General features: G+C 40.2%; 1 protein-coding gene across 1 annotated transcript; it reads right to left on the bottom strand.

The window, feature by feature from the left end:
• Positions 1-11,054: 11,054 nt before the first annotated feature.
• On the bottom strand, positions 11,055-11,855 carry ACRALDRAFT_205118 (uncharacterized protein; the record flags this gene model as incomplete). The annotated part of the gene is made up of 7 exons (XM_071021599.1): positions 11,055-11,264; positions 11,305-11,373; positions 11,410-11,450; positions 11,534-11,552; positions 11,589-11,622; positions 11,660-11,709; positions 11,784-11,855. 7 exons carry the CDS (start codon positions 11,853-11,855, stop codon positions 11,055-11,057), a joined length of 495 nt encoding a protein of 164 aa, XP_070880064.1.
• Between the last annotated feature and the right edge of the window lie 23 nt (positions 11,856-11,878).

The raw sequence follows: 11,878 nt of genomic DNA, 5'->3' as shown, positions 1-11,878 counted from the left end.
ATCAGGGCTCTAACCGTATAAGCTCGGGTTACTGTCTTTATAATATACTCCTTTTAGGGACCAGCGAGGTCCTTAGCCACGAATACATAGCGACGAAACAGAGAAGAATTATTACTAGACCTTACCTTCTTAAATAGCTCCTATTCTATATCTCTATTAGTAAGATTTAGCAGGCTATCCTATACCCGGCCTATAATAGTAGCCTTAGAGTCACCTTAGATAACTTAGCCCACGAAATCCAGTTCGATATACGAAGCGCCACCCTTGCTGGCCACTTCGTACTAAATAAAGTGCGAGTTTGCCTATATCCATAATATCAGCTTACCCTAATCAGGGTAACACGACCAAAAGCATAAAGAGAACTCTCCACTATATCTTAAACCGTCGTAAAAACATTATACTTATTAACCGCACCTATAATAAGTCGTGTCTTAGACTAAAAGCACGGTATAGGACGGACCGACTCCTAATAAGCCACGGCTTTCTTACGCTTATAAGAGCTAAGGTTATTAAGCCCCGTGATTAAAGCTTTAGCGGATATATCGATAATCTTATTATTATTAATAATAAGAAGTTTATAGGAAAACACGACGTTAAGTTATAAAACAAGGTGAAGATATAAAGCCTAAAAGATACGCTTTTAGCTAGTAGCCCCCGCCTTATATCCCTTAATAATAGGTAATATAGCCTAGCGATTTATAGTTTTAGTGACTTAAGGAGGCGCGGTTAAATAAATAGCCTATTTTAAGTTACTAAAAAGATTAGGCTTTAAGCGTGATTCACGGTTACCTTCCTTATATCGCTTTATTATATAGTTATGACTATAGGTATAATAGAAAAGGTACTATCTAATCTTTTCGTCTAATTAGATCGGTTACACGGTAAGCTAACTTCCGTATTTAGATCCCGCGCCTAATTCACTAAGTTACCTTTATCCGAAAACCATAAATAGTATTAGGATTACCCTTTCTTTAATAATCACGACCCCTATTTAACTAGTAGCCGTAATAGAAACCCTAGTTAAAGCCAGTCTCGTAAAGGAGGCACTACCTAGAAATATTAGACGTCGATAAAGGATATATATCCCCTATTACCACCTCTAGTTAACCCGTTTTCCCTCTCTTCCTCTCTTTTCCTATATCGTTAAGTTCGTTTTTCTAACTTACCCCGCCAGCTATTTCTTTATTACTTATTACTCCGCTACCCTTATATATTTCCCCTATATCCTCCACCTATATATTACCGTGATCAGGCTAATAGAGATATTAAGAATATCTATATCCCTTACTAACTACTAGGAGCCGGCTTCCGCCGGTCCTATCCTCACCGCTAATATTATCCCTGCTACCCGCGTTACTATTAATAAGACTATACGCCCCCGCCGTATTAATAACCCTAATAATAGCCGATAGGTATTCCCTATATAAGGATTACCGTATCGTCTATTTAATATCCCCGATAACGCTACCCCTTTTATAGGTTTCCCTTAGTAGCCTAAAGATAATATATAAGCAGTCTAACGCCTCCTTAAGAATACTATAGATAGCGAACTTAACGCTACCACGATTAATATAATACTCCCTTATATCCCTATAATAAGCATATTTAATAAGAGGTCTTAGGATACTTATCCTATAATATAGTTATTATTTAGGACGTATTATAACTTAATAAATAAAAGGTGGTTAAAGAAGGGCAGTCTAGAAGATATAATGCGTGCGATATTTAAGCGTAGATAAGGGGATAGCCGTCCCGCAGCTTAGATTAATATTACCCCTTACTAAGAGTTAAATAGTCGAACGCCTATTTACTCTCCTTAACCGCTTAAGGTAATTAACTATATTAAGAGAAGTCGCCTTATCCCTATTATTTATCACTTCGATAACCACTTTATTAGCCTAATTATAGATTAAAAGATATAGTGTATATACGGGTATAATAGTATTTAGAATACTAGTAATACTAAAGATCGCCTTTTACGGTTATTTAAGTACGCTATAGGTTAGCTACGCAGTATTAATACACCTAATAAGGCCGTCTCTAGCCTTACCCGCCGTTTCTATATTATTCCCGGTCCTTATTAGATAGATAATTACTTATACGGCCTCTTTGTTATCGAGTAGATACGAGCTATCGTCCAGGAGGGATACCTATTCCCTTAGAGCTTAAAGATTTATCGGTTTATATAGGGACGCTGCTATAAAAATAATAGTATAGCTTATACTCGTTATATTAAGGAAGAATAGCTATCTTATATTAGAGTAATCCTCGGTTTTAGCTATTAGAAGATATTAGTAGTGCTAGTGGTTCCTTAGTCTCCCTTACCGCCTCCTCCTAAAAGTATAGGTTTTACTCTTATTAATAAACCTATTATTAAGTCTAAGCCTACTATCCTTAGTTCCTCTAATTAGGCTAAAAAGAAGACTTAGGCGCTACTTAGAAGCACTCCTAAGAAAGATACTAGTATTCCGGTGTATCCTAAGACGCCTAAGAATATCTCCTAGAAGCCTTCGGCACCGGTCACGCCTAAGAAGGTCACTAAGGTCACGAAAAGTCCTAAAAAGACTCCTAAGTCCTCTAAACCTTCTAAGTTCGCTAGTATTAACTTAAATAGTTATAAGATTATTTAGATATCGCTAAAGAAAGTCTTAGTATAGCCTAGGAAGATTAATATCTAGGGTAAATAGATTAAGGATATAAAGGAGTAAGATAAGGGTATCGAGATATCTTATAGTCACCTATTCTATAGACTATATAATCCTCGCCCTATAGACTCTCGCGTTAGCCCGATTAGGCCTAGCTTATTCTCCCGGGACAACTAGGTTTACTTATATAATAGTGTCTACTATACAATACTTTATAATACTACCGTTAATAGTTCTTTATATATACCGCCTTTACGCGCGATTCCCTAGGAAGGATAGTTATAATATAATACTAGGATTAAGTAGGATAAGGATATAGTTATAGCCGCTACGGAGCGAGTATATACTAAGAAAGAGGATTATATAGTCGGCGGACGGACTCTTCGTAAGCGTAAGTAAGTTTTAGAATAGTTTTACTAGATTATACTTAGCTTAATCAGGGTAACCTAATTATATTTAGAGTTATTATAGCTATAAGGACGTGAGTAAGATAACTAGGGCCGATTATAAAGGGGTGGATCGGAGACCTAGTGCTATATCGTTAGGATATCACGTAACGTTATAGGACGCGCGCATCTTTTTTATTTATCTTATATATTATATATACGTGGCGACGCCACCTAGACATAGAGGATACTTATTATCCTACACAATCATTATCCTTTTAACCCTAAGTTTTGCTACGTTTATTATATTCACTTCGTTTAAGCTACGTTGCCCTAATCAGAGCAGCGCGCACTCCTAGGAACCTTTTCTGAAGGTCTCCTTGTTATGTGTGTTGTTTTGGTTATATACACTTCGTGGTCTTAAGCACTCCTGTTATCGAAGACTTATCCGAGATCACACTGCCTAAGCCGTTCTGCATAGTAACGGCTTCGCCTTTCTTCACTAATAGGAAGCTACGCTCTAGGCTTAGTAAATTTTAAAGGTTAGTATCGGTAAGTATAAGGCCGAGACCACCCATAGATCCGGTAAGGGTATACGGGCTAAGCGGCGCGATAATAAAGAGATTACTACCGCTAAATAAGATGCCCTTAAGCGGGTCGTAGCCTCGTTAAAGGAGATATCGGCCTCCTTAAAGGCCTAGAAAGAGATCCCGGATCTTTTAAAAAAGTTCCTAGGGGTTTAGGGCGGTGTTACCGCCACGGGGTCGGTTACCGGTCTTATCGTAGATAGTAACGCCGGGGTAGTACTCCCTAACCTAAACGCTAGTAACGGTGTCTATAGCACGCCTACCCCGGGACTATTATCTGCCTAAAAGAAGGGTAAGGCTAAGAAAAAGGCTACCCCTATTCTAGTTAAGGATAATACCACGATTAACGATAATAACGAAAATAAGGGCAGAGATACCCCCTCGCCTATTACTCCTCCTCCTCCTTCTCCCCTTACCGTTAATACGATAGCGTAGGAACTCGATAATAACCTATAGCTAAGTCTCGCCGGCCTCGCTACCGACTAATTTCCTCTTCTTTTTTTTTTTTTTTTTTTTTTTTTTTTTTTAAAAAGGGAATTTTATTCCTTTTCTTTTTTTTTTTTTTTTTTTTAATAAAAAATCCTTTTAAGGCACTCCGTGTATCCTTAATCCACTATTATCTTATCCTAATCCAGTCCCTGCTATGCTATAGTCGTTACTAGAATGTATATAAAGTATCTATCGATTAGCCCCGCTAGTATATTCCTTATAGGTTCCTAGGTATTATCTTTATAGCCCTAGCCTGCCTATTTAATAAGATATTCGCGCTATTTACCTTAATAGCGATAAGCAATAATAGCTTCTACTTCGTATTCGTCTTCTTATAGTTCTATCGCGACCTCCTACGGAGCTAGTAGCTAGCCGTCGCGTAACTTTTATAGTTCGAGTAAGGAGATAAGGAAAATATTATAAATCTTTATACCGGTAGGCAGCTTAAGCCTATACGCTAGTCCGTGGCTGCCTACTATTCCTATAATCTTATAGGGTCCGATATACTTATCGCTTAGTTTATAGGATAGCCGATATTACTTTAGGTTTTTCGTGGAGAGCAGGATATAGTCTCCGACTTAAAACTGCTATATTATCTATCCGCGGTTATAGTAACGTTTATATATCGCTTAAGCTCTCTAAATTAATTTAACTAGGGTCTTATAATCGGCCACGAGCTAAGTAGTATATCGGTCCGCCTTTACGGAGCGGATCTCTTTAGCTCGGGGTAACTTTACTTTATCGGGCCCCCTCGGGTTATAGCCTATTAGAGCCTTTATAGGGCTCCTCTTAGTAGCCGAATACTATACTATATTATATATAAACTCAGTAAGTCCTAACTTATCTACCTAGTCGTCCTGCTATAACGTGTAATAGGCATAAAGGTAGTATTCTAGGTTCTAATTCTATTATTCCGTTTACCCGTCTATTTATAGGTGCTACGCGGTAAATAGGCGGCGATTAGTGCTAAGGTGCTAATAAAGCGCTGTCTAGAAGCGACTAGTAAAAAGGGCTCCTTTATCCGATACGATACCGTCTAGGAGGCTAAACCTATAGAAGATATATATCTATAATATATCCGCTAAGCCGGGCGCTATTAGGCCACTACTTATAGGGATATAGATCGAGTACTTAGTTAGGCGATAAACTACTACTAGGATAGCGTCCTTTTTATAACCGGCCCTTATTATAGGCGGTAGGCTAGTAATAAAATTAATTAAAATCTCTAAAAAGGGACGTTTAGGAATAGGAAGACTTACTAAATTACCGTATAGCTTATACTACCTAGGCTTAGTGCGCTGGTATACTAAGTAGCTAGGGATAAACTCCCGAATATCCTTTAATAGGTAGTTCTAGAAGTAATAACTAAAGATCCGACGGACGGTCCTCTTAACCCCGTGGTGCCTAGTAGTTAGGCTATTATAGAAAACTTATAGAACCTTTCGGTATAGACTATAGTGGTTAGGAATAAAAATCTTCCCTCGGAAACATAAAACTCCTTACTTATCTCGGGACTAGGGGCTAGGCCTTTATCGGTTATTAGTGGCTTCACGCTAATTTATATAAAACGAGTCTTTGGCCTATACCTCGATAATTTCTTCGTATAATATAGGCGAGTCGGGATTAGCGACCGCTCCTAGGGTAATTAATCCTAGGATAAACTTTCTTAAAAACTCTTCCGCGGCCTTAGCTTAGTCGGAGGTAATTTCTGATTTATTAAGGGTATACTATGGCTTCCGCGAGAGGCTATCGGCGGGGTTTAATAACCCGGGCCGGTGCTTAATTTCGAAATTATAGGCAGTAATTTCTTTAAGCCAGCGCGCGTGCTAGGCCTTTAACTTCGGCTTATCTATTAAATATCGATAATTCAGGTAGTCGGTTAGGACTAACACGGGAGTCTGGCTATAGGTAATATAGTGCCTTTAGGTATAAAACGACTTAATAATCGCTATTAATTTAGAATTAAGTATGCTATAGTTTAGTTCGGGTCTATATAGCTTCTAGGATATAAAAGCGATAGGGCGCTATATTCTATCTTTAAGCTAGCTAATAACTACGCCGATTATAAACGCTAACGTATCGGGCTTAATACGTATTAGTAACTTAGGGTTAAAGTGCCGGAGAATAGGTGCCTTTATAAATAACCTCTTTATCTTAGCGAACGCTGCCTTTACCTCTAGACCGAAAGTAATAATCCCGGGGTTCCCCCCCTTAGTTAGGTCTATTAACGGCGCGGCTACCTTCGAGTAATTCTTAATAAATCTCCTATAGAATCCGGTAAACCCGGTAAAAACTTAAATCTTCTTAATAGTATTAGGCTTTTCCTAGTTATAGATAGCTTCGATACGCAGGGGATCTATATAGACTTTATCGGGACTATATATAAACCCGAGGAACTCGACCTCGCGGATCTTAAATTTATACTTCTCGGGGTTAGTATAAAGGGACTATTCGCGTAGTTATTATAGGACCTGCTTTACGTATACCTAGTACTTGTTTAGGTCCCGACTATAAATTAGGATATTATCGAGGTATACTATATAGATAATATCTATAAGGCTAAATAGGGCCTAATTAATATAGCGTTAGAAACTTATGGGGGTATTAGTAAGCCCGAATAGTATTACTAGGTATTCGAAGTATCCGTATTTTATACGGAAAGCCGTTTTTTATTCGTTACCTACCCGGATACGGAGCCGGTGGTAGGTATCTTTTAGGTTAAGCTTAGTATAGTAGTTAGCGGTAAATAGCCTATCTAAGATCTTATAAATTAGGGGAAGGGGGGTACGATCCTTAACCGTTACCTTATTAAGCCCGTAATAGTCGATATATAGGCGAAGCTTACCGCCTTTCTTTAAAATAAATAGAATAGGGGCTCCCGCCGGACTATTAGATAGCCTAATCCAGCCCTTAGTAAGAGCGTCCTTAATATATTACCGGAGTGCTTTAAGCTTTTATATCACGAGGGGGTAAATTAGCCTAAATAGTGGTGTTTTCCCCTTTTTTATATTAATAGCGTGGTCCTAATATTAGTAAGCGGGTAGCCGGCCCGCTTCCTCGGTATTAAATACGTTAGTAAAGTCCTTATATTAGTTAGGTAAGGAGAAAAGGGTAGCGGAGGAATCTTTATCCGGGGGTTCTTTATCTAAGGGGTCGTGCTCCCCTTAATCCGGGTCTTATTATAGGCTTATCTAGCCTAAATAAAGGGAGGCCTCCTCTAGTAGCTTTAGTATTAACACCTACTACGCGTCGCCTTTTACTTATCTTATCTGCCGCCGTGATATAACTAGCTCTAGGTCACCGCGTATAATAGGGTAAGTCTATATCTTCTAAACCTAATCGATATTAGGATTAACTTAAGTTAACTAAGGTAAGCCTAGGATAATTTTAGGTCCGGACTAGTTAAGGTCTATAATATAGAACTCGTCTTATTAAATCTTTATACGGCCCTAATAGTCTTTTATCTTAATAATTCTTAATACCGTTCCGTAGGTGTTTATCGTTATACCCTTAAATAGCTATCCTACCTTTAATCGGGGTCCTATAACGACCTAGTCTAGGCCGACTAAGGACCGATCTATTATATTATTATCGGCGCCGCTATCTAAGCGCGCCGGGATAATAACCTAACCCCCGCTATTATAGAGACTAATATAGGCCTTTATAGGTTTTATAAGGGCCTTTCCCTCCTTAGGCGGGGAAGGTTCCTATCGTTCCTTAACTATAACACGGCCTAATACTAGATACGTACCGGCCACGGGCTATTTATTCGGATTCTATCTTAGGGCCTATCGCTTAACGCGAGGGTTATTATAAGTGCTCGCGTAGTGGCCCCGTTACTAGTAGTTAAAACAGGTAATATTCTTAATAAGTGGATAAGTAAAGGGGGAGTAAGTATTAGATTCGCCGCGTCCTAATACTAGGTTAGGAGGGCCTTAGGGTTACGCTATGGCCTAGGACTAGCTAGTAGGGGGTCCCGCTTATCCTTAGCGGTTACTTTAGTCGTGATTATTATATTAGTATTACTAGCTATACCGTGGTTAATACCTGCCCCCGAAACGACTCTCTAAGGGTTACGTTAGGGCTTTAGCCTTTCGGTATAGGGGTATAAGCTCTCCGTATATACGTGGGACTCCCTATATAATAATATAGTCGCGGGTCGCTAAGTAGACTCTAGTTAGGACTATCTAAATACACTAAAACTTAGGTAGTTCCTCCGGTAGCTCGGATTCTAGGGTCTCCTATTTACGGATAAATTATTAAAAGGTTTTATTAGGTTTCTAAGAGGACTCCTGCTTGGATATAATCTAAATAGTAACCTCTTATAGACGGGTATCTTAGTTATCGACCTATTAACTAAGCCAGGCTTTTAAAGCCGGCTATAAGACCCGCGCTAATTTACTATTATACTTATAGCGGACCTTATTCTACCACCGTTCCTTAAGATAATAGGGTAAGCAGGAGATAATAAAGTAGTTCTTAGTAGCGTTAGTCGGGAAGCTATAAGGGTTAATTACGAAACGCTCCTTTATCTCCTAGATAAAGGTCCGATACTTAGCCTAAGATATCCTATCCTATTTTAGGAGAGGGTAGTTAACCTTAGCCTAATTAGTCTATATTCCGGGGCCTCTTATATACTAGTTAATAAGGACCGGGACCGCCTCTCCGTTAACGAAACGTTTAATAGCACCGCTAATTAGGTATTAGTTATTATTAAGTTAGTTTAAAGTCCGAGCTTCGAGCTTAAGTAGTTATTCGAGTTTTCGCTTCTTCTTTAGTTCTTCTATATAACGTAGGCGTTCTTTTAATTACTTATATATTAGCTAATCTCCCGGGACTCGATTATAAGGGGGCCGGGGTTTAGGGTTCCGGTTATAAGGGGGCTAAAAAGGGAGCGGCTTATAGAATATAAAGGCTAAAAAGACCGAGGGGGCTAGTATCGAGTATATAGTTATTAGGCGCTTTTCCCTAGGTAGTCTATTATAGGCCCGGATAGGTTTAGAGTTCTATTAGACGTCGGATATATTATGCTTAGACGATAGGTCCGGTTCTTATTACTAGCCCGAAGGTACCTCGGTAATAGGTACGGGTAGACTAGTATCCGGATAGACTTATTCGAGTTACTTAATAGTATTAAATACCTATTTATTAATAGGGTTAGATATCTTATCTTAACTTCTTAACGGTCCTCCCGCCCTTAGAGGGTTAAAGCGATTAATATATTAAGTGGGTAATCGCGAAGAGTAAAGAGATAATTAAGATAAGAGTACTTAGTGGCTAGGACGTGATCGCACGTAAGTTAAGTAGGGGGGTGCTAAAGAGTTAGATTAATCGCTAGCCTCCTTATTCTAAGGGCGGCTATCTATCTCTTTTATATACGCTATCCAGGTCCGGACTAGCTCGGGATCCTATTAGCCGTAATAACTGCTGTCCTGTGACTCGTATAATAACCCGACTCGTGCCCTAAGTCGGCCCGTGATATAACCACCTACTAGTTAGGCTCCTGACCGGACGCTCCGACGTCTTCCGTGACTCGTCCACTAGCCTAGACCTATGTCGTGACTCGTGGCTACTCGGCACCGGGGGAACCGGTAGTCCGGCACCTAATAGTATACACGATTTCCACCTGCTTATCGAAGCTATATTCGGGTACCTTCCCGCCGATAATAAGAAAGGACCTCTTTAATATACTAAAGACCCGCTTAATAACGCTACGGTGCCCGGCGTGGAGGCGGTTAAACCTCTTCTTTAAGGATAATCGCCTTTAATCTATTTCGGAGAAATCCTAGAGGTAATACCTCTCGCCGTTAAATAGGGTAACGATACCTCGAATATCGCTACTAAACCCACTATCTACGAGGTAGAATCGCCTAGCAGGTACGTTAAAATTTCCCCTCGCGAAAGCCTCTTAAAGTAAAGAAGAGTCGTTTATATTACCCTCGGCGCCGGCTAGGATATACGTGAAACAGAGGTTAAAATCGACTACCGCGAGGACGTTTTAAGTTAGTTACCCCTTACGATTATAATATCGGCGCTATGCTTTTAGTGGAATAAACGCTACGATATACGTGCCGTTAATTACCCCGATATAGCCGTTAAACTAACTATTACGTCGTGATAGTTCGATATATTAAGATACGTATCCCGTGGAAGGGCTTATAACGTATTCGAGATAAAGCTAATATATCGCACCTAGGACCTTATTAAAGATACGCGATCCTATATTTAACGATATCTTAAAGCAGTGATATATATTACGCAGGGATACGCCGTGGCCGATAATATAAAGAAAGATTATAACCTTCTACGTTATCGTATAGTATAAGGTCTCTCTGATAGTGCCGTTCCTTATAATCCATTCTATAAGCTAATAAAATTCGTACTAATTAATTCTAAATAGATCCCGAAATACCATATCGGAACCGATAAATAGCCCCTCTATAATACTTATTATTATAGTAGGATAGTTCCTATGATCACGGTAAGAGGTATTTTTAAGCAGTTAACGGCGTCGAGTAACTTTAATTCGTTAAAGAATATATATCAGGACTATCAGCTCGAGTTCTGGGATCGTATCGTTATCTTAAGTGGTGATAATAGTATCGCTAGCCTTATTTATAACGGCGCGGCTAATAGTGGATCCTATCTTATTAAAGATCTTCAATAACTTAGAAGCACCTTTTAGGTGCTTCCACACTTTCCTATATAAATACGAATAAGTTATTAAAGAATTTTAATAAGAAGACCCTTATCTAGCGTGGTACTTCGAAAATAGGGGTATGATAGGGGTATAGTAGAGGTTGGCATAAAAAATGCGATTATTGCGAAAATATCATATAAAAGGGGGCCCTTATGCATCGGTGGGTCAGGAGTTATGCATTTTTTGGTCATGTTGACGTTTTTCAACAAGTTGTTGAAATTGTTGAACGGGGCCTTAGGACGCCCTGTTACCCTGAATACGAAGTGAGGTCGTACAAGTAAGTGTAATTACATGGTAGTTGTGTATGTAGTGTAGTAAGTCGTCTGAATATACAGTCCATGTCGTCCAGGCCAGCTAAGGGTTGGCCGTGAAGTACGTTGTAGAGGACGCCAAAGCTGAAAGCACAAGAGAAAGACAAACCATGACGATCATGACCATCATCGTCCTTATTATCAGTCTTGTTTGTTTGTCTCAAGGACAAAATCCATAATTTCCACGTGTTGGTTGCCAAGAAACACCAACGCAGCCAGCAGCCGCCCATTCCCCCTGACTAGCCCCTTTTCGTCCTAGATGGACAGGGGCCGACGACTTTACCCAGGAACCGGGCGGATGAGGACCACAGTCATGTCTCGTTGCCGCCCCTCTGTTGTGATCCTGTTTCCAGGCGTCGCCTATTCAAGTTATTCAAAGCAACTTGGACATACAACGTGAAGGCTCTCAACAGACTATCAACTAGCTTCTGCAACTAAACAAAACACCTGTCACGATACCGATGGCTGACCAAGGACCGGACGTCGTATCGTGTCCTGGCCAGGCTGAAATGTCTGCACGTCAGTGGGGATCTTGGTGTACCTTACTCGGTAGACGTGGCTCTCGCTGGTTCCTCGCATCTTTTCCCCCTTCTCTCACTGGTCGCGAGCACCCCTGCTCCGCCGCCTCCTCCTCTTCCTCCTCGCTAAGCCCAGAGGAACCAGACTGGAAAGCAAGGCGGGTTGAGCGCCGTGGTCCAGGGGCCCCTGTCATAGGCCAGGGTCAGGGCTTTGGCCATCCCCTTGCCCTCCCCCCCCCTTC

The sequence above is a fragment of the Sodiomyces alcalophilus genome (assembly GCF_042370955.1).
Source record: "Sodiomyces alcalophilus JCM 7366 unplaced genomic scaffold ACRALscaffold_1, whole genome shotgun sequence".
In the NCBI taxonomy this organism is placed as follows: domain Eukaryota; kingdom Fungi; phylum Ascomycota; class Sordariomycetes; order Glomerellales; family Plectosphaerellaceae; genus Sodiomyces; species Sodiomyces alcalophilus.
This window is presented reverse-complemented; position numbering and strand designations above follow the sequence as displayed.